The 23840-nt window shown below is 40.1% G+C and overlaps 2 protein-coding genes across 15 annotated transcripts in view; one reads left to right on the top strand and one right to left on the bottom strand.

The window, feature by feature from the left end:
* NCOR1 (nuclear receptor corepressor 1) overlaps window positions 1-6669 on the bottom strand; it is a 156360-nt gene extending 149691 nt beyond the window's left edge. For 6 of the 13 annotated variants that reach the window (XM_058559591.1, XM_058559602.1, XM_058559595.1 and 3 more), the window contains exon 1: window positions 5566-5720. The gene's annotated coding sequence lies outside the window, so the exon portion shown is untranslated. Of the gene's footprint in view, window positions 1-4977; window positions 5051-5565; window positions 5721-6207 lie in introns of those variants that run through there. The other 7 variants (XM_058559604.1, XM_058559600.1, XM_058559597.1 and 4 more) reach the window with 3 other exon arrangements.
* Window positions 6670-6850: 181 nt separating this feature from the next.
* Window positions 6851-23840, top strand: part of PIGL (phosphatidylinositol glycan anchor biosynthesis class L) — a 79359-nt gene continuing 62369 nt past the window's right edge. For both annotated transcript variants that reach the window (XM_058559613.1, XM_058559614.1), the window contains exons 1-2: window positions 6851-7153; window positions 19577-19676. In XM_058559613.1, the coding sequence (XP_058415596.1) occupies window positions 6919-7153; window positions 19577-19676 (335 nt within the window). In that variant the 5' untranslated portion in view covers window positions 6851-6918. The remainder of the gene's footprint in view (window positions 7154-19576; window positions 19677-23840) is intronic.

The following is a 23840-nucleotide window of genomic DNA, read 5'->3' as shown; positions in this document are numbered from 1 at the left end:
AGTTAAATAAAAGTATGGGGAGAGGGCTGGCCCAGTGGTGTAGCAGTTAAGTGCCCACGCTCAGCTGCGGCGGCCCAGGGTTCGCAGGATCAGATCCCGGGCGCGCACAGACGCACCGCTTGTCAAGCCATGCTGTGGTGGCGTTCCATATAAAGTAGAGGAAGATGGGCACAGATGTTAGTCCAGGGCCAATCTTCCTCAGCAAAAAGAGGAGGACTGGCATCAGATGTTAGCCCAGGGCTACTCTTCCTCAGCAAAAAAAAAAAAAAAAAAAAAAAAAGTATGGGGAGAGAGGCAATCTGTAACCATAAAGGTTACCCTCATAACAAATCTAAGTCAAATTTTCCTAGAAAAAGGTAACCTTAAGTTATTCTGGTTTGATTATCAGTTTATTCATGTATAACAAAGAAAAAAAAACAGAACAGCCGAAGTTTTATTCCTTAAGTAGACACTGTGAGAGGGGGAAAAAAGTCAAAATAATTTGATAATCTTGACTTTTCTCTTCCTTTGCTCTTGACTAATCTACTTAAAGATTTAATTTTAGGGGCCGGCCCCATGGCTTAGCGGTTGGGTGCGTGTGCTCCGCTGCTGGTGGCCCGGGTTCGGATCCCGGGCGCGCACAGACACACTGCTTCTCCGGCCATGCTGAGGCCACGTCCCACATACAGCAACTAGAAGGATGTGCAGCTATGACATACAACTATCTACTGGGGCTTTGGGGAAAAAAAAGTAAATAAATAAAAAAAATAAAATTATAAAAAAAAGATTTAATTTTTGATATAAAGCTTATCAGTACTATTCTTTCAAAGGGATCCCTTCAAAGGGATTCTATAATAATCCTGTAAACCAACTAATTCATATTCCTAATTCACAATCTTTTCCTAGCACGGAAACTACTCCAAAATTCCCTGCATATATAAGTTAACACATTCTTGTTCTAACATTATCTGGAAATACAAATAGTCTGAGATGAACCAATCCCATGTTTACTATGTCTTTCTCCCAAAAATCCCAGTAAACTGACAGAACATTTTTTTAAAGAAATGCTTTCATAATTCACTGATTACAGACATTTTATCCGACACTGGTGAATTTCTACCTGTTTTTTAATTCCCAAAAAATATTCATCATCAAGTTCCCACATGTGTATCAGTCCACTTCTACAACGGCATCAAATACCTGGCTGCTGGGCTCTTTTTCACGCATTCAACAAATTTCTACTACACGCTTCCTCGGTGCAGAGTGTTATTCTGGGAGTTGGGGTCGGGCAAGGATTAAAAAATAACTGAGATGCAGACATGCCCACAATGGGCTTACAGTCTAGTGGGGATTAAACGGACACGTACATAAATAACTATGGTGTTATAATAGAGGCATAAGTAATACATGAAGAATTTCTAGAATGAGAAATATACATCTTGGGGGAAAAGGGAACAGAAGAGAAACTTCCTGGATGAAGTGATGTGTGATCAAACCCTCAAAAAAATAGGCAGAATTCAGGTGTGGTAGAGTTGGGAAGAGTAAGGTAGGGAAACAGCATTCCAGAAAAGAGCACAGTATGAGAAAAAAACAAATCTTCTCAATGCAACACAAAACAGGCATATTATTTAACAGCCCAAATGGAATAAAGAAATATGCCACGCTTCAGTATTCATGGAGGGATATCAGTTTAAAAAGAATAATATGCTTTTTCTCTTAAAATAAATTTTATGGCGTAAGTACCTATCGAAAATATTATATATGTGCTTTTCAACACAGCATTAAGAATACAGTTCATGCTCATGCTATTTATCTAAGATTCTATATAACAACTGAAGTCTCTCATACTCAAAAAAAAAAAAAAACTAGAAGTTTGAGGTAAGTGAAGCCAACAATAGCTAATTTATAAAATAATTTAACCTATCTGTTTGGGTCTCAGAGGTACCTAACCATTGGCATAATAAAATCTCCATCACTGTAATACTTAAATCTCATGAAATGTCTCTAGCTCCAGATAACCGCAAAGACATTTTTGTTTAAGAAGATATTCATCATAGCCGATGAAAAATTAAGATATTCATCATAGCCAATGAAAAATTAAGCAAACTAAATAATTCCCAGTGATCATCATATTACTGATGTAAATCAATACTAATTTTTTTCAAACTACATTTTCATTGTAGAAATTTAAAGTTAAGAAGTACCTTGAATTCAATACCCAAGCTGAATAAGTGATCTCGCATTCCCCATCCACCCCAATTTTCAAGTAATTGTCAATCATCTCATTGAATCATCCCACGGATGATATGGTGTAATGGAATGAGCACTACACTGGATGTCAGAAGACTGGATTCTGCTACTGCCCAACTGCAACAGTTTAGGCAGATCACTTCACTTCTGTGACCCTCAGTTTATTCATCAGTAAAACAAGTAAGATTAGATAATCTATATTAGATTCTATAATTCTATAAATTATTAGCATTTTAACCAATTTAGATTTGTTTTTGAGATCACTTTTAAGTAAAAGTAACAGCAGCACACATGGAAGAATTAAACTGAAGAACTCAACAGGAACATTCACATGGCTTTGTATGGTCTCAGGTTGAAATGCAAAGAGGAGAAAAAAAAAAAAAAAGTATGTTGTATCTGAAGACTATCCAAGTAACATTTTGACCACACAAGATTCTGGAGTAGAAAAAATGGTGGAAGAAGAGTAAAACTGTTCAAGGAAAACCACCACCACAAGAATACCAAAATAAACAACAGATGCTTTACATAGAGTTATTGCTACATGACAGAAGCTTTTCACAGCTTTTCAATATTCCTAAGAAGTCCTAACAGAAAAAGAAACAAACAAAATGTTTTCTTAACCATCTATCTAAATGTACCTTTTGCATCCTCAAACCTGAAAAGGACAAAATATCAGGCAACCTATAAACTGAGTTATTTGTGCACCTAATTGATCTGCTCAACTTTACACCTTCATACATTTAGTAATGTGCCCTGAACATAAACAGGCACTTCATACCAGCTGAACAAGTGAATGAACTACACATAATGTCTAGTGAACAAATAAGTCCATACATTATAATTCTGATCAACTGGATTCTAGTAAAACCCAATATCTGAAGTAAAAGAACAGATGGAAGTAACTAAACATGCGAGACCTCTATCATTCCCAGGTATCAATAAGAATTTGAAATTGCAAGTAAGATAGATCACAAAATACAATGAAAACTGAGTAACAAAGCAAATGCACAAAAAACTGAGTAACAAACAGCCTCATATTTACCTACATCTATCTGTGGCCTATTCAAAGGCTTTTGCTTTCTACTGCAGACAGCAATGGCAAGACAATCTCACCACTTCACAAATTCAAAAAAAAAAAAAAAAAAAAGCCTAAAAAAACTTGACTAATCTCAATTTGCCTAGCCTTAGAACAAACTTTCACTCAAATTCAAAGAAACATAAGTTGATTTTGAGCATTTTGTGCTTTTTCTTTTAATTATGTGAGCACGCCAAATACTTAAGTTTTACTATATGATTAAATCCAACAAGACATCCAGTTAAAAATACCTACTCCTCAGAGGCCATGGAGAGAATCACAACTATACAGATTTGTCACAGCGGATAACAGGTGTACTCGGCTAAGTTATAAGGTGAATACATTTTTCTAATTAGAATACAACGTTTATTCATTTAACAAACATTTGCAGTGTCAATATCCTACAAAGAAAATAAAATCGTACACGCTGCCTCAAACATAAAGATAAAATCATAGAAAGGCCTATCCTGCCCTTGAGAGGAGATAAAACAGGTACATCAATACCTAAATACAAGGTAGAAAGTGTAAATGTCACAAGAGATGTGTAGATAAAGTATTTCAGGAGTGCAGAGGGAGCTGTTACTATCTCACAGAATTATAACCCTTTCAATCTGTTTAAAGTAATTTCATAACTCAACTTTCTTAGGTTCACAACAGCTAACCCTCGGAGAGCAGATGTTTTCCTACCATCACAGACGAGACAGAAAGGTTGATCATGTTCCCAAATGACACATAGTTAAAGAAAGAATCAGGACTCTTTGTATCATATTTTCTCTGAGGGAGTAGTTCAACATATGGCAACCCTTTTGTAAAAGGAAAGAGTATTTTGGTATTGCAAGTAATCACATCCGCATGTATGTATGTATGTGCATTTCATTTATATATATATAAACGTGTGTGTTAACTTTGATTTCCACTAATAGGTGCTCTTAAAGCAAGGCAAAGCAACTGTGTACCACAAATATTAAAATAAATAAACTTCCACTGGATTTTAACAGAATGAGAAAATCAAGACAATATTTGTTTCTCCAACAAGTTATTTCTTCTGTAATTTTTACTCATGTCCAAATAAGATTCGAAAATCCGTCTGCTCCTGAGCCCAGGTAAGTTGGTTCATCCAATTAGTATCTTTATGAAGGGATACATTAAAACATTTTCCAAAAAAACCATTAAAAATTAAATAATGCCATCAACTCTTCACTTGTCCAAGGGACAATCATGTGACTCAGCAGCAGCAGCTATTAATCAAGATATGTTGAACGAATGAATGAATATTCGTAGGCATTTTTAAATCCCGGGCCTGTTGCTCTTTACTCAGTGTTCCGCCTCCCATCATAGGCTCACCAGGGTGCACACAAGGAACGTAAATTTCAATATACTTAGGGAAGCAAATCTGATGCAGGTAAATATACTAATCCCAAAGATTAGAATTACCCATACCACTACTCTCCAAGGTTAACTCTACTGAAGTGGCACTGTGGCATGCAACATCAGTAAAAGAAAACTGACACTTCCGGAGCAAACATTTTTCATAAATATCACTTATTCCCATCCGCACGACTATACCTAACCCGAGAGTTAATTCGAAGAATTCAGTTTCCTCTCCATTAAGACTGATTTCTCAATTATAGTTTCTCAAACCCCTCTTCCCCCAAGAAAGAGAATTCACCGACCTGGCACATTCAAACACCAATAACAGAAGGCAGAAGGCACACGGCTCCGATCTTGACCATCTCCACCACTACTCACCCTTCGCCATTACACCCCGAGGCGGTTAGGTTAGAAAGGTGAACCAGTTTGCTCTGCACGCACTTGTCCATCGCTGTCACCCTCCCTAACCCCTTCCACACTCCCAAGACAGCCACCAACTCCGCCTCAGCGTGAGCCCAGGCCCGCCACCTGTGCCGGCCCCGCCCGGGGTCCCCAGGCCCTCCCCGCCTCCCTCAGTCGGCCCTCGGGGCTCCGCACGCCCCCTCCCTACAGAACACCTCTCCGGCCCGGCCCGGCCGCAGCCCATTCTTCCCCCAAACTCCATAAGCCTCCTCCACTCGCCCAGCCCAGCTCCCCGCCGCGCCCGACTCGCCCTGGGTGGCCGAGGGGAAGAGGCCGGGCGGCTGGCGCGGGTCCCGACCTGCCGGGCCCGCGACGCCTCTCGCCCGGCCGAGAAGCTGCCCCCGCGGCCGGCACCCTGAGAGCCCTCGGAAGCCCCCGGGCGACCAGGGGCCCAGAGGCCGGGGCTGCGGGCGCCGGGGCCTACTCACCAGGAGCTGGCGGGGCGTGGTAGCCGGCGCGCCCCCGGGCCTGAGGAGCAGGACGCGGCCCCGGCGCGCGTCCCTACCCCGGGACCTCGCTCGGCGCGGAAAGCTGGGCGCTCACTGCAGCAGCCGCCGCCGCCGCCGCCGCTGCTGCTTCGCCACCTTGGCCGCCATCTTGACTCAACCCCTCTCCCTCCCCCTCAGCCCCGGCGGCCGCGGCTAAGGCGGCTCCGGCGCCGGCTCCTCCTCCTTCCGGAGAGTTGGGAGACCGACTCCCTCCGCTGGCCGAGCGTGGCCCCTACCTCGGCCGGGTTTCCTGGGTCGCCTAGCGCCTGGTCTCCTCACGTCTCCCCTCGGCCTGGCGGCGGCGGGCCCCTCGAACCGAGACGGGCCAGGGCAGCGCCGGGCCGGGCCGGACCCAGCGCGCTGCCATCGCGCACCGGCCTGGGGCGCCCGCCGCGAGCCGGCCGGTCCCGCGCGCTCGGGGCCTTCCCGGGACGTGGGAAAGGGAAGGACGCAAGGCCATGCCTCGGGCCCCGCGACCCTTCCGCGGCGCGGCGGGACGGCGCCGGCCTCCCCGGGCCGGGCTTCGGGGAGGGAAGCCGGGTCCCCAAGTGCTGGGAGCCGGAGGGGCGCACGTCGACCTACCAAAGATATTTTCCGGGGCTCCGGCTGTGATTCGCACCGAGACGCCACTGAAATGCCGGGCGAAGCCTGTTGGTCCATGATGTCGGTCCTTAACCCAAGTCACTTGTCAGAGGAGCCTGTGGCCCTCGCGACTACGAAGTGCACTCTCAGCCTTACTCTCGTAGTGAAATGACTGGACGGTTTCTCGTAACCGCATGCTTTCCCTTTACAGAAGCCACCCTCCACGTCCCAAAATTGAGAAAGAAAAACAGTTTGTGTATCATCTAGATAAGGAGGTGTATGACCATAAAATTACGAGACAGTCCCGGGTTTTAAGAAATGAGTACAAAATGGTGAACAGAAGAGAGGAGGGAACTCGTACAAGATGTGGGGGTTTATTTTAAAACACTTCCCTTAAAACCTCTTGTACTGTAAAACAGGAGGACAAGGGTAAAAAACTGGACGGCAGGGGGCTCGGTTCAGCTCTGAAACCGAGAGGCACAAGACTTCGTAAACGCTGCATAAAGTGGAGAGAACTCGATCGAGAAGTGTTGGAAAGCGTCCCTGTAAAACCACAACACGAACCCGACGTTTAAAGCCTCAAGCCATCGGAGCAAGTCGGCAGGACGAACTTAAAATCGGAACGCAATTTCCGCGAGTGCGGTTTTCCCGCCGGAGTCAGGCTCAGCGACAGCCGTCCCTATTGCACAGGCGCAGTGCCACCTACAGAGCATGGAAGTGGTGGGTCTTTTGTGTTTGGCGGCGGCGGTCCTAGCGTGGGGTTTCCTGTGGGTTTGGGACTCCTCGGAACGAAAGAAGAGTCAGGAGCAGGCTAGCCTGCTGGGAGGCGGAAGCCGGACCCTCCTGGTGATCGCGCACCCCGACGATGAAGCCATGTTCTTCGCCCCCACTGTGCTGGGCTTGGCCCGCCTGAGGCACCGGCTGTTCCTGCTCTGCTTCTCCGCAGGTAGGAGGCGGTGGGCGGGGCGCTGGCGGCTGGGGATCTGGGGGGTTCAGGTGCTAACCTGTCCAAGTCAGCTTCTCGAAGGGCTCTCTGATGTAGGCAGCTAAGTGAACACGACACCGAAGGCCCTTCTCTGGGCGCGGCACAGAATGTCGGTGCTCCTAGCCTGGGGCCAGGAGCGGCACTCCCCAGGTGGGCTGGGGACGTCCGCAGTTGGCGCCCTCTGCTCTCCGCTGGCGGGATTGAGGAGCACAAGAGAACTGGTCACGTTCGGTTCCCTTCAGTACCCACATTTCCAGTGGAAGCTGCGACTGTACTCAGTTTTCTGGGGGACCTTTCTATTTGGAGAAGGACCAAGAATAATGATCTCACTGTGGTCCACCAAACAGAATCTGGGCTGTATCGTGCCTGCTCAATCCTTAAAGTTTTACTTGTAACGACGGTCTAGGACTTTCCTGCTGCTTTTGAAATCCATCTTGTGCTGGAACGGGATGCATGTGTCAAATTAAAGAGGGAGACTCAGATCATTAGACTAGAAAGTAATTCTATAGGTAATTTTAGAGTTCAACTCCACCCAGCTTTCAGGGAAGGGGCCTTTCAAAGAATAAGTCCTCCCTTATGATACAGAAAAGATGAAATGAGAAAAAAATGGACCGTGGTACTGTATTATGTTGATAATTGTATGACTGTATACATGAAGTAATGGAACTGTACATATACAATGGGAGAATTCTATGGTATGTAAAATTATACCTCAATAAAGCTGTTTTTTAAAATTGCCCATGACCTCTTTTCCCATTTGGTTGTGTGTCGTTCCACTTCTTTTTCTGTACAGATTTTTCACAGAAATCACATTTTGTACAATTTTATGTTTTTTCACTTAACATTATTTTTTCATTTATTTAGCAAATATTTATTTAAAATTTATTTGCACTACATACCTGTTAGAATGACCAAAATGCAGAAGAATACTGACAACACCAAATGCTGGTGACGATATGGAGCAACATAAACTCTAATTGATAGTGGGAATGCAAAATGATACAGCCACTTTGGAAGACAGTTAGTTTGGCAGTTTCTTAAAAAACTAAACATGCTCTTCCCATACATCCAGCAATCATGCTCCTTGGTAATTACCCAAAGGAGTTGAAAACTTATGTCCACACAAAAACCTGCACACAGATGTTTACAGCAGCTTTGTTCATAATTGCCAAAACTTGGAAGCAACCAAGATGCCCTTCAGTAGATGAATGGATAAATAAACTGTGGTATAAGTAGATAATGGAATATTATTCAACACTGAAAAGAAATGAGCTATCAAGCCATGAAAAGGCATAGGGGAACTTTAAATGCATATTACTAAATGAAAGAAGCCAATCTGGAAAGGCTACATACTGTATGATTCCAACTATATGACATTCTGGAAAAAGCGAAACTATGGAGACAGTAAAAAGATCAGGGATTGGAGGGGGAGGAATGAATAGGTGAAGCACAGAGGATTTTTAGGGCGGTGAAACTATTCTATCTTATTATAATGATGACTACATTATCATTATACATTTGTCCAAACCCATAAAATGTACAACACCAAGAGTGAACCCTAATGTAAACTGTGGATTTTGGGTGATTATATAGGTTTGGGTGTCAATGTAGTTTCATCAAGTGTAACACATATACCACTCTGGTAAGGGACATTGATAATGGGGAAGGCTGTGCCTGTGTGGGCTCAGGAAGTATATGGGAAATCTCTGTATCTTTCCCTCAATTTTGCTGTGAATGTAAAACTACTTTAAAAAAATAGTCTTAATAAAAAAGACTTTTTAATTAAAAAATATATATGTGCTAGGCATTATTCTATGCCCTGAGGATAAAACAATAAAAACAAGCAAGGTAAGGACTGTGTCCTTGTGAAACTATAATTTAAACATTTACCCATGTTAATAAGAACTAAATATATAGCCTTTTAAGTGGTTTCATAGAGATAAACTTTAATTTAGTTTGTCATCCCTTACTGTATGTATATTTAGTGGCTTTTTCCCAGTTTATCTCTATTACAAATAACAGTGAACATCTATGTATTTCATCATATTTCATTACGACTGATTTCTAAAATTGGCTCTTTTAAAGCTTTACATGCAAATTGCATTCCCAAAAACATGATACCAATTTACACTCTCACTGACAGAGTATCTGTCTTAATAAAGCACTCTCTCTAGCATTGATCAGTGTTTTTTATGTTATTTCTTGATTTGATTAATGTTATTTTTTTTCCTTAAAATCTTTTGTTGCCAGCCAGATTAAGCCATTTTTCATATTTATTGCCAATTTGGGTCTAAGCACTTTTCCTCTCAGTTTGTGCTATTAAGGCTATTGATTGTAAACAGATGCAATAGCCTCCTGTTTTTTTTTGTTTGCTTTTAATTTTACGTATTTTATACTACAACTGTGGAAGTCAAATTATAAGCAAATTTGTTTCAAGATCTGCAAGAGAAGCCTGGAGTTTATTTGCAAAGTATTATAGATACAGTGAATTCTTCAATAGATTTTTCCTTATTTTTCAGTAGGTTGGGATCAGGAATCAAAATTGTTGCCAAATAAAAAATATAAAACTTGCCCTTGGCACATATTAAACTCTCAGTACCTTTATTCTTGTCTTTCATTATTTCCTTTGAATCCAACTTGCCTTTTAAATTGTTCTCTCTTTTGGGCTGGCCCCTGGTCTTAGCGGTTGGGTGCCCGCGCTCCCCTGCTGGCAGCCCGGGTTCGGATCCCAGACGCGCACCGACGCACCGCTTCTCCGGCCATGCTGAGGCCGCGTCCCACATGCAGCAGCTGGAAGGATGTGCAGCTGTGACATACAACTGTCTACTGGGGCTTTGGGGAAAAAGAAAGAAAGAAAGAAAAAAATTAAAAAAAAAAAATAAATTGTTCTCTCTTTTAATTCTTAAAATTACTTTTAAAATCCCCAACTCATTCAAAAATGTATGGATTAAACATGCCGCACACTCCTGACTTAACATTCTAACATGAAAAACAGGAAGCTAATAACTTGTGGTATAATATAATGAAAGCTGTAATTGTGTGATGGAAAAAGTGCTATGGACACAAAATGGAAAAAGCATGAATTCTCTTTTCAGGGTTCGGGTTAAGGAAACTTCTCCAAAGAGGTTTTCTTTTGAGCTTGGCTTTAAAAATAGGAGTAGGTGTATAGGAAGTGGGGCAGGTCGTTCTAGACAATAGTAAAAGCATCAATAAGTCTTGGACTTTATGAATAAATCTATTCTAACTACATCTCCAGTTTTGTTTTGTTTTTTCATAATTTTATTTATTTATGTATTTTTTCCCCCAAAGCCCCAGTAGATAGTTGTATGTCATAGCTGCACATCCTTCTAGTTGCTGTATGTGGGACGCAGCCTCAGCATGGCCGGAGAAGCGGTGCGTCGGTGCGCGCCCGGGATCCAAACCCGGCCGCCAGCAGCGGAGCGCACGCACTTAACCGCTAAGCCATGGGACCGGCCCAACATCTCCAGTTTTAAGGGGTAGGGGGAAGCATGAAAAAAATATATAAATTTTGTTATTGGTGGCTCATTTAATCCTCTCAGCAATCCCATGATAGGCATTATTAAATATATAAAATGTTATACTTTTATATAATTTGTTATTCCCATTTTACAAATATGGAAACTGAATCACAAAGAGATTAAGTAACTGGACCAAAGTGACTAGCTGGAATGCAGAGAAGCCAGGACCCTGTGGATCTTCCCTATTCTAAATGATGGCACCCAATCTGCCTCTCACATTGCCTTGTGCGAAGTCAGTTAAGGAAATATCTATTTTGATTCCCAGTGTATGTTCCAAGAAACACTAGTTCATCAAGGTGCTATTTAAAAAAAATGCCTTGGCCTGACAAGTTTGGGGATATTAGCCAGATGTGCTATCCTGCATTTAGAGGTTCACAGTCCTTATTAGAATATCAACATCTTTGAGAAGTCTTGCTGTAAAAAATCCTATTGAACTTCGTTTAGTCCAGCATTTCTCCAACTTATGTAACCACTGAAATACCTATTAATGTACATATGAGAGAAATCTATAGTAGATAGGAGGGTGTTATTGAATACATTTGGTGGAGAATTAACACAACCAGTTCTGTGTTTTGAAAAGCTCATTCAGGTGGCAATACGGAGAATGATTGGAGTCAGGAAAACTGAATCAGCCCGTTCTTTCCCTCCAGACTGCACTGCTGCCTCTCATATATCAGACTTTCGTGTATTTCTGATCTGTACACTGTTCTTTTAGTTAGACAACCCGGTGCCAGTTGTCATGCTGTCTTAATTACTGTACCTTTTTTGTGTGTGTGAGGAGATCAGCCCTGTGCTAACATCTGCCAATCCTCCTCTTTTTTTTTTTTTTTTCTGAGGAAGACTGGCCCTGGGCTAACATTCGTGCCCATCTTCCTCCACTTTATATGGGACACCGCCACAGCATGGCTTGCCAAGCAGTATGTTGGTGCGCCCGGGGGACCCCAGGCCCACACGGCGGAGTGCGCGCACTTAACCACTTGTGCCACTGGGCCGGCCCTACTGTACCTTTTATAACACTATTATCTGGTGTGGCCAGCCCTCTGATTTGTTGTTCTTCAGGGTGTGTTTGCTGTTTTTGACCTTTTTTCTTCCAAATACATTTTAGAATTAACTTGGTCACATTCAAGGAAAAACCTTGCTGGCATTTTTATTGGAATTTCACTGACTTTATTGATCAATATAGGAAAAATTGACATGTTTACAATATAAAGTTTTTCCATCTATGATTTTATGGTGTCTCCTCGTTTATACTGGCCTTCTTAAATGTCTTAATAGCTTTATAATAAAAGTCTTATATGTATCGTGATGGTTAATAATTTTATCCTTTAATCTGTTTCTCATATTCAGAGGTTCTTTTTGCAGATATTATAGTCTCTTGTTACTTTCTCATACTTAATATTCTCTTATTTCTTTAAATATATTAAACCCTTATATCTGCTTCTAATAATTCCAATTACTGCAGTCTATGTGTCTGATTCTGCTCTTTGAGTAACTCATTCTGAATGACTTGTTTCCATGTGTATTTTGTGATTTTTTTTTTTGGTAAGCACTTGTTTCTTGGAACCATATTTGCGATATTTTAATGATTTACTTTTGCTTCAGCCAGGCAACAAAGGGCACTACTCATCACAGATAGCTCTAAACTAAAACTTCAGATTGAGATTTTTCAGGCCACAGAGGTAGTATAAATTTAGGGTCCAAGCCCAAGTGCATTAGTAGTCTAATGCTGTGTAACAAACTATCTCAAAACTTAGTGGCTTAAAACAATAATAAGGGGCTGGCCTAGCTGCGTAGTGGTTAAGTTTGAGAGCTCTGCTTTGGCGGCCTGGGGTTCACTGGTTCAGATCCTGGGCATGGAGCTACTCACTGCTCATCAAGCCACGCTGAGGCAGTATCCCACATAGAGCAACTAGAAGGATGTACAACTATGACATGCAGCTATCTACTGGGGCTTTGGGGAGAAAAAAGGACAAAAGGAAGAAGATTGGCAACAGATGTTAGCTCAGGGCCAATCTTCCTCAAAAAAATAAAAAATAAAACAATAATAATGCTTTATCTCTTGTGGTTTCAGACAACACAGTTGTCTATGCCCCACGTTGTTTAGTACCTCAGCTGGAGGACCCAAAGGCTGGGGACTGGAATCACCTGACTTAGCTAGAGATGTCAACCAGAACATCCGCATGCAGTAAATCCACATAGCTTGGGCTACCTCACAAGCTAGTGCTGGGTTCCTGGGCAGGTATCCTGAGAGAGAGCCTGTGCTAGGGGTAGCCACATTGCCTTCTATGGACTAGCCTTGGAAATCATGCAATATCACTTTCACTGCATTCTGTTTGTCAAGGCAGGCACAAATCACATGCAGGTTCAAGGAAAGAAATAGACTCCACATCTTTATAGGAAGCAGCAAGGTTCTAGAAGTGCATGTGGAACTAGAAATACTGCTGTAACTATTTTTGGAAACTACGATGTTCCACACCAAGTGAAGGTGAGTGTGCCACACACCAAGTGAAGGTGAGAAGGTAAATTAACAATTCTTAGGAGGTGACATTTTTCTTATTTTCCTTCCACTAGAACCAAGTCTAAGACCGAGATGTAGCCCTCCTTCTCTGTTGAGGGTGCTTTTCTTCTAGTTCACTTACTATAGATATTGCCTTTTGAAGGTCCTCTGTTTGTGTGGAGATCTCCTTGTCTGGAGGTCTCCTTATTTGTGCCCAAGCTTTATCTCCTCCTGCCCTGACCTTAGGCCACCAGGCATAGGCAGATACTTTCAAGGCACCCTGGCTGCAGTTCCACCTTACCTGTCTGGATTCATGCTTATACCTGTTGTTTAAGATCTCCAAAGATAGCCCTTACTTTCCTGCTAATTCAGCCGTACATTCTAAAACATGTTTGCCTTTTACTTCACGTGTTCAGGTATTCTATGCTAAGAGGGTTTCTCCAGACATCTGATTCACCGTATTTCCTACAACGGAACTTAATCAAATTATTTTCAATACTGCTCTTTTTTCTTTTTTGTGGGGAAGATTAGCCCTGAGCTAACATCTGATGCCAATCCTCCTCTTTTTGCTGAGGAAGATTGGCCCTGGGCTAACATCCATGCCCATCTTCCTCTCCTTTATATGGGATGCTGCCACAGCATGGCTTGACAAGCAGTGTGTCCATCTGCGCCTGGGATCTGAACCTGCGAACCCCGGGCCACCGGGCCGCTGAAGCGGGGCGTGCAAACCCAACCGCTCGCCACCAGGCGGCCCCAATATTGCTCCTTAATCATGAATAATTCTTCAAAGTTTTGCTTATTGACATATATTTAGATCCAGCCTCAGAAGTGTTAATCTCACCTGTCTAACGCTATTCTTTCTGACCCAATAGATTTGAGATTTCCAAAAAAATATCTTAAGTATTGACTGCATCTGAGTAAGAATGGAATAAATTAGTAATATTTAAAAATATGAATTATGTTTCTTGAAGGGAGTTATAGAAACTTCAGAACATGACTTAAATGTTACATATCTCTGGTGCTATTTTGTAAATATATATATTAATACTTACGTACTTTTCTCTGAGGTTTAGGTTGATAGGATTTCCATGCGATCATGCCAACCAAAGAATACATAGGCATGTAATGACTAACTGAAAATAATGCCTATGTATAAATGTTGATGCTGATGGGTTAACTGGCAAGTTAACTGTTTATAAGAATTTTATGTATTTCTAGGGATATATTTACTTCTTTTATAATTAAGCTTAGAATTTATATGCCAGGTAACTTTATACACACTCCCTATTTTCAACCTACCATAGTGTATAAGTGTCTATAAAAATGTTTATGTCTTGCTGAGTATTGACTTAATTGAAGAATGTTACACGCTTTTCAGAGCTTTTATTTACTTAATGAGTTAGAGTTTTACGTGTAAAAATAAAGGACTTGCTTAAACTATGAGAAACCATAAAAGAAATGCTAATAAACATTAGGGAAGAGATCATGTCAGAAATCAAAGAGAAATTCCACAGTGGCAGAGACTGTGAACAGTGAAAAGGAAAGATGCAAGTGTGCAAGGGAAAGAAAATGCAGTAGGAACTAACCTGATAGAAGTATAGAATGGGAATAATCGACAAAATGTAATGCATTTTGAAGAGCTTCGTATTGGAAATATTTGTTATAACTGCTCATTGCATTGAGTTGGACACTGTTCTCGTGCAGCGCATACTTCTCATTCCATCTGATACAAATATGCCTGTCATATTCAGAAGACAGTTTCTCATCTGTTTGGCTTTGTTAATGACCATCTGTAAGTCACAGATCAGAGAAACTAACGAAAAGTAGTGTTTCCATTAGTAAAAGTCAATATTAATGCACTCCTTTTGGGAATAATGAAAAAATATAGGACTTACAAGTATGGATATATTGGTTGATAATAGTATATGGCAGTGTTTCTTGATCGTGGCTGCATAGATACATTCTCAGTGTTTTTAAAATTTTTTTATTTTAATGATCTTTTAAAACATTGTTTTACCAATTTTATTTTTTATTTTTTTAATAAAGATTTTATTTATTTATTTGTTTCCCCCCAAAGCCCCAGTAGATAGTTGTATGTCATAGCTGCATATGCTTCTAGTTGCTGTATGTGGGACGCGGCCTCAGCATGGCCAGAGAAGCGTGCGCGCCTGGGATCCGAACCCGGGCCGCCAGCAGCAGAGCGCGTGCACTTAACCGCTAAGCCACAGGGCCGGCCCTGTTTTACCAATTTTAAAGACAATTTGTATTTTACAGTAATAACTTGTAATTGAAAGATATTTATTCAGTGTGAATCTAATGTATTTTTTATATTTTTTACTGTGGTAAAATATGCATAACAAAATTTACCATTTTAACCATTTTTAAGTATTCAGTTAAGTGAGTGGCATTAAGTACATTCACAATATTATGTAACCATCACCATTATCTATTTCCAGAACTTTTTCATCATCCCATGCAGAAATTCCACGTATTAAGCAATAGCTCCCTATTCCTTTCTCCTCCCAGCCTCTGGCAACCACTATTTATACGATATAAATTTGACTACTCTAGGTACTTCATATAAGTGAAATCATACAATAGTTGTCCTTTTATGTCTGATATTTTAATTAACATAATGTGTTCAAAGTTCATCTGTATTGTAGCATGTCTCAGAACTTCATTCCTTTTTAAGGCTGAATAATACCCTGATTGTATATACCACATTTTGTTTATCCATTCATCTATTTTTGGACACTTGGATTGTTTCTATTTTTTGGCTATTGTGAATTATGCTGCTATGAACATGGGTATACAAGTATCTGTCTGAATCCCTGTTTTCAGTTCTTTTGAGTATATACTTAGGAGTAGAATTGCTGAGTTGTGTGGTAATTCTATGTTTAAATTTTTGAGGAATCACCAAACTGTTCTCCACAGCAGCTGCACCATTTTACATTCCCGCCAGCAATGTACAAGTGTTCCAGTTTCTCCACATCCTCGCCTGCACTTGTAGTTTTCCGTTTGTTTTTTGTTTTTTTTCGCTATAGTCATCCTAGTAGATGTGAAATGACATCTCATTGTGGTTTTGTCTTGCATTTCCCTAATGACTAGTGATATTGAGCATTGTGCTTATTGGCCGTCTCTCTGGCTTTGGAGAAATGTCTATTCAAGTCCTTTGTCCACGTTTTTTATTCTAGTTTCATTTTAAGTCATGATTTCTCCAACTGGGTTCTGTGGACGTATTCTAATGGAAGAGGGTCCAGCTCCCTTGGTTCAGCTTCCTTTTATCTTCTCCAGTAACACTGCCTCATTTTATCTCTCCAACCTGGAGTTGGTAGTTACTTCTTGCTGTCGCTAATCTCTGGGTCACTTCATTGTTCCCTGTTTGGCCCTCAAATACTCCATCAGTTATATATCAAATTCTTTGCATTAAATTCTTACTGATATAAATATTTGATATCGTTTCTGTTTTCCTGGACATACCCTAACTGGTACAGAACCTAAACTCCCCCATTTTATAGTTGTGAAAATGTTGACCTTTTATTCTTCCAAGTACATTTTAGAATTAGCTTGGTCATGTTCAAGGAAAAACCTTGCTAGTATTCCTGAAATCCAGGAACTTAAGGAATTTCTTCAGATTCATGAAGTTAGTATAAGGCTAGGTATTAGGACTATGATGCCTTGATTCCCAATCTACTTCTCATGCTAACAAATTAAAATTTCCAAGGTAGGGACCTGGGTGATGAACAGAGTGGAAGAGGGGCTTTTTTTTCCTGCTATAAATGGCTTTGTTCCTTTTTATTTTTAACCATGTAAATCTTTTACCTGTTTAGAATAAATAAATTTAAAATTTTTAAAGTAAAGTAAAATTTCTGCCTATATACATTGTGTATAAATTTGGGCCTTTACAAAGTGAGTTTAATTTCTACTAAATGTCGGGCCGGCCCCGTGGCTTAGTGGTTAAGTGCGCATACTTCGCTGCTGGCAGCCCAGGTTCAGATCCGGGCGCAGACCGACGCACCGCTTCTCCAGCCACCCTGAGGCGGTGTCCCACATACAGCAAGTAGAAGGATGTGCAGCTGTGACATACAACTATCTACTGGGGCTTTGGGGGGAAAAAAAAATAAATAAATAAAATTATAATTTCTATTAAATGTCATTCTGATTGCTAGTTATTACTGAAAAGTATAAGTTATCAGAAGATGGAAGACCACTAAGCATGCAATTATGCATGAGCTTTTACACATACACACACAATGTAGTTCTATCTAAATAAATCTACATTAATCCCATTTTCTGTTTGCTAGAAAGATCTCTAAACTTTTTTTGGTCACATTTTCCTGTTGGTAAAAAATTTTGAACATATACTCCTATTATATGTATATTTATGTATAATTATATTAAGTACATGGACCACTGAACTATTATAAAATATTAACAAAAATTGACATTTATAAAGGACTAGATAAACAAATTAAAAGGAAAAATTCTAAAGCTTTTCTTCCACCTCAATAGATTATCTTGTACATCCCAGGGTGCACCCACCCTGCTTGGACCCTGTTCTAGAGTGTTTCAGTTGAGAGCTACTGAAGGATCTCAGTCATTTATTCTGTTGAAGTGCCTACATGTTCACCAAACTTAATGAAAATATTTAAAATGATCTCTGCCTTTGACTCCCTAACCTGTTTTAAATTCCTTAATTCAAACACAAAATAATAAAACCAGCTTCATAAACCCAGTAGCCTCAATTCTAAGCAATTCCTGACAACCATAGTCATGATGTTCATAACCTCTGAACTTAGGAATTGCATCACTAGTGTACATTAGACTCTTTATCACCAAAGATCTAGTACCCTTGAAACAAAATGGGAGACAGAATGTGTATGGATTTGAGAGGAACCTAAAATATAATGTCCATCACAAAATTGACTATAGTTTCTATCTGACTTTGAAAAAAGAAGATAACTCAAAAAGTTGTGATGAGGACAATACAAAATTAAATCTGTTATCTCTAGACTTTTTAGGGTTAGTCCCTTTATGACTGTCTCCTATCTGGGTTCAAACAGTTCAAAACTAGTACTCCTGCCAAAGTTGAAAGGTTTCACGTGAGAGTTTATCTCTGAGTTATCTGGAACAGTAAGCGAGCCTCTTTGTTCAATCCTTCATGAGTGCCTGCTGTGTGCTGAACACCAGCATGACACAAGTTGAATGAGACGATGACTTTTAAGGTCAATGACATTTAGGAATTAATAATCAGATCATGCAGAAAAGTTCATACTTATGAGCAGAATGATTTCAATTCTAGAAATCACTAGAAATGATTACTCGCTAGGGAAAATAGGAGAAGGCTTCCCAGAGGAAATGCCATTTGATCCGGACGATGAAGATGAATTGTAATTCAGGAAGAAAGGAAGAAGATGAGGGGGAAGGTAAAGATTAAAAAGTAAAGGAAAGAGAAAACTAACAATGAGTACTAAACTACATGCTTTGATATGTATTATCTCATGTAATCCTCAGGAAGGCCTTATGAGATGGCAGTTATGCCTACTTTATGGATGGAGAAACTTGTGGCTCAGGAAAGTTAAGTAACTTGCACAAATCACACATGCAATTATCTGCTGGAGAGTTGAATTAAGGGGTGCATTAGCTAGACAGTTGCTCATGATGAGTGCAGTTTAAGTGGTACTAAAACTTCACTGTGTATTATTTGTAATGATACAGAGGTATTATACTTAACAGAACTATTCTTATGAAGTATAGTATATATATTGGAAAAATAAAGAATAGATAAGCTATTTGGGGTGCTGATGCGATCGAGATCCCCCAGGTCATGCTGGGATAGCCAGTTGCTAAACTCTTCAAAGGAGGATATTTTCCTGCCTGATGCTTGCACATTTTCCTGTAATGCTCAGGATTAGCAGCCTCTTTAAGTAAATGTTTAACAGATATTTGAGGACTATCAATTGAAAAGGGCCCAAACTAATATTGTACCTAGGTACCTCAGTTTTTATGAGTAGTTATACAAGGTTCAATCCTGCATCTGCTTAACTCCAAACCCAGTGCTCTTAATGACGTATGATGCTGCCTGCAGCGTGTGACTGAAATGCAGACACACTGACAGATAGATGTAGAGATGAGGAAGAATTAAACGGTGATTCTAATGATTGTGCTACTGGTAGACTTCTTACAGGAGTATCTGATAGTAACCTTATATTTTCTTCAACTTTTTATCATAACTACAAATTTTTCAGGTAGCTAAAATCCTTTAGGGAGCAAGATGAAATAACAATGAGTGAATAGATAGATCTCTACTGTTAAAGAAATCTACCACTATATATTTGTTATCCTCAGGAAATTACTACAATCAAGGAGAGATTCGTAAGAAAGAACTTTTGCAGAGCTGTGATGTTTTGGGGATTCCACCCTCCAGTGTAATGGTTATTGACAACAGGTAATTTATCTTTTAACAACGTAAAAACTTATTGGCAATAAACATGTAGTTGTACACTCAAAAGACAGAAAACACTAATGTGGGTGGATAAGAACATCTTATTTTGAGAAATCTACTTAAAATAGTTTCACATTTGTTTTTAAATAACAGTGTAATGCGAATAAATTTTTTCAATTTCTGTTCAGATTTTTTTTTTTAATTTTATTTATTTTTTCCCCAAAGCCCCAGTAGATAGTTGTATGTCATAGCTGCACATCCTTCTAGTTGCTGTATGTGGGACGCGGCCTCAGCATGGCCGGAGAAGCAGTGCGTCGGTGCGCGCCTGGGATCCGAACCCGGGCCGCCAGCAGCGCAGTGCGCGCACTTAACCACTAAGCCACGGGGCCGGCCCTTCTGTTCAGATTTTGTATGTTAAGATAGCTACTTGTCTTTGATCTGTAAAAAAAAATTATTATAAAAAATTTCTAAAATACACAAAAGTATAGAGTATCATGAACCCCCATATGCTTATTACCTAAACTCAATAATTATCAAGCCTTTGTTTATACCTGTTTCATTTATCCCACTTAACATCTTTATGTGCGTGAAGTATTTTAAAGAAAACCCAGCCATCAGGTTATTTCACCCTTACATACTTAGGTATGCATCTCTTAAGAAGAAGGACATTTTCACATATAGCCACAATGCATTTATCATCACATCTAACAAAATTAATAGTCACAGCAATTCCTTGGTGTCCTCCAACAGCCAGTCCATATTGCAGTTTCTCCAAGTAGCGCAAAAATGTCTTTTTACAGCTGATTTGTTCAAATCAGGATCTAAACAAGGTCCACACGTTATAGTTGGTTTGTATTCTACTTTTAATTGTCCCTTCCTCCCTCCCCCACCATGTCATTGAAAAAACTTAGTTATCATGTAGAATGTCATGCATTCTCCATTTGTCTGTCTGCTTCATCATGGTGTTGTCTAAGTTGTTCTTCTATTGCCCATACTTCCTGCAAACTGGAAATTAACTGTAACTTTCGGAGACAAAAATACTGCATAAGCTGTACTATATACTTCATATTGCATCATTCCAGGAGACACATGCTATCTGATTGTCTCACTTACAGTAATTCTGCAATTGATCAGTGATGGCAATGGCTGCTCCTTTCATTTTAAAGACCTACATCAACATTTCATGTAGTGTTTTCATGATTGCCTGAATCATTAATTAACTAGAAGTTGCAACATGGTGAATTTCTAAATGTCTCATGTATTCCAAATGTATTAGCTATAATTCTGTAAAGCAGAACTTTCCCTATCAACTGGAACTATTTAATTACCTGACATAAAGTTTGATCCAAAAAGACAGAATAAATGCTTAATTCTTTCCCTTGAATTGCCATTTTCAGAATAAGGAGTTGATGCCTACATACCCCCAGTGGTAATCCGTTGTTTGTTTTTTTCTTGGATGGGGGAGGGCACTTTTGTTATTTCATGAGAATTTATGTGTTTGGTGTTTGTGTTTCAGTCATTATCTTCTTTTTTTTTTTTTTTTTTTTTGGTGAGGAGGACCAGCCCTGAGCTAACATCCAATGCCAATCCTCCTCTTTTTTGCTGAGGAAGACTGGGCCTGGGCTAACATCCGTGCCCATCTTCCTCCACTTTATATGGGATGCCACCCACCACAGCATGGCTTGACAAGCGGTGCGTCAGTGTGCGCCCAGGATCCAAACCGGCGAACCCCAGGCCGCCACAGCAGAGCGTGCGCACTTAACCACTTGCGCCACCGGGCTGGCCCCAGTCATTATGTTCTTTGATACTGCAGTTGTCTCATCTTTGTCCATTGAGCTTCTTCATGTTGGTTCATATGTCTTTTTGATATGACCTCTTTAGTCTTTTTGGATTTCCTTGTTGTCAAGGACAACAAGATTTTCCAGTACCCTCTTGTATGCTTTCCTGCCCCAATCCTGAAATCAGCTATTCCTCCAAGGAGCCTTGGTTTCTCTTAGTAGGCTATGGTATGTAGAGACCATAACCAGGGTTACTAGAAGTGTTCATTGCTAGGGTGTCATTATTTCTCGTTGATACTTGACCTTTATAGTGGACAGAGCTAGTATATATGTACTTTTTAAAGAAAAAAAAATCAAGAATAACAATAATTACAATTCAGAGTTAATATTTCAGGGGTTTTGTTTAATGTCTTTGATTTTTACAATTGAATCTCTTTTTCTCTTACACTGAAAGTCTTGCTTTCTAACAACATGAACATAATTTGTTTTCTTCTATAATCTTTTTAAGGATTTCATAAAACATGGATAAAAGAGATTTTTGTTTTATATACTCACAAAAGCAGATATTGAAAACCAAGGCTAAATGTGATCATGATGTCTGCAATTTACTTCAAAATGATTCAGAAAAAAAATACATACCTTTATAGATTAAGCCAAAATGGCAAAATATTAATAATTTGAACCTCAGTGAAAGGTCTAAGAGCATTCATTATACTATTTTAACTTTTCTGTTTGAAAATTTTTGTAATAAAAAAATTTCAAGCACCATACCACATGGCTTTTCTCCTACTACTTTCTGGCATATAAAATATAAAATATATTTTATTGTATTGTTATTGACCTGCCTCTTTAATTTAAAAATATCAGAGATCTTAGGGGCCGGCCCCGTGGCTTAGCGGTTAAGTGAGCATGCTCCGCTACTGGCGCCCCGGGTTCGGATCCCGGGCACGCACCGACGCACTGCTTCTCCGGCCATGCTGAGGCCGCGTCCCACATACAGCAGTTAGAAGGATGTGCAACTCTGACATGCAATTATCTACTGGGGCTTTGGAGAAAAAAAGGAGGAGGATTGGCAATAGACGTTAGCTCAGAGCCAGTCTTCCTCAGCAAAAAGAGGAGGATTAGCATGGATGTTAGCTCAGGGCTGATCTTCCTCACACAAAAAAAATATATATATCAGAGATCTATATAACGGCAACTGGAGTTTGTGAGGTTATAACCTTTGAGGCTTAAAAAAATCTACTCCTTACCAGCAACATAGCTTTTGGGATTTATTTTAATTTAGTTTGTACTTGCTTCCTTTGTTGAGGTTTTCCTTTTCTATTATTGAGTAATATGCAAGAAGGTGACGATACAACTTAAAACATCATGAAGACACAAGTTCCTTTAAGTATAGGCAAGGAAGAAAAAAACTGATCACCCTAGATAGATATGAAAGGCCAAAGTAGTAATTTCAATTCATTCCTAAGAAACAAAATTTGCTCTGCTGTTTTTACAGGACAGAACTAGAGAAAGAAGTTGTATCTTTACTATATTCTGTATCTAGTTATATCATAATTTTCAGACACTGTTTGTCCAGGAGCTCAACCCCATTTGAATAGTTTACCAACAAGTAGGTAAACACTAACCAAGTTCTAAGATGACTGATGACCTTATATTCTGGGGCACACAAGGGAAGTCTATGATGAAGATGCGGCTCACTTGTCTAGTAAGTGGTTTCTGTTAGCTGGATTCTAGGTACACAACTAAGGACCAGGGAAGAACTGCCAAGGTAGAGGTTGCCATGTCTCTTCACAAAGAAGGTACCCACTGCCTCACCCACCACTTATTTATTCTTATTTTCTACATCATTCCAGCAAACTTAGTCCCAGTTGGTTTTTGTTTGTTTTTTGCTTTAGAAGAGTAGAACGAGTGCATTATTAGATGAAGGAAGGAAGTTACTGGTATAGGAAGACATGGGTGAGTCTAATAAATTACAAATGAGAGCCAGCCCTGATGGTCTAGTGGTTAAAGTTCAGCGCTCTCACCACTTCAGTGGCCCAGGTTCATTTCCCAGTGGTGGAACCACACCACCTGTCTGTCAGTTGCCATGCTGTGGCAGTGTCTCACATAGAAGAACTAGAAGGACTTACAACTGGGATATACAACTATGCACTGGGGATTTGGGGAGAAGAAAAAAAAAAGAGGAAGATTGGCAGATTGGCAACAGGTGTTAGCTCAGGTCGAATCTTTCCCTGCAAAAAAAAATTACAAATGAGTGCTGGATCTGCTGGGATCCATTTAGGTGGCTTCAACAGTAAGATTTGTCCTCTCACATATAAAGTCATCTAGAATCAAGATGTTTCCAGGGTGGCTCAACAACATCATCAAAAACCCAAGTCCTTTCCTT

This window comes from Diceros bicornis, chromosome 18 (assembly GCF_020826845.1).
Source record: "Diceros bicornis minor isolate mBicDic1 chromosome 18, mDicBic1.mat.cur, whole genome shotgun sequence".
Lineage (NCBI taxonomy): Eukaryota > Metazoa > Chordata > Mammalia > Perissodactyla > Rhinocerotidae > Diceros > Diceros bicornis.
This window is presented reverse-complemented; position numbering and strand designations above follow the sequence as displayed.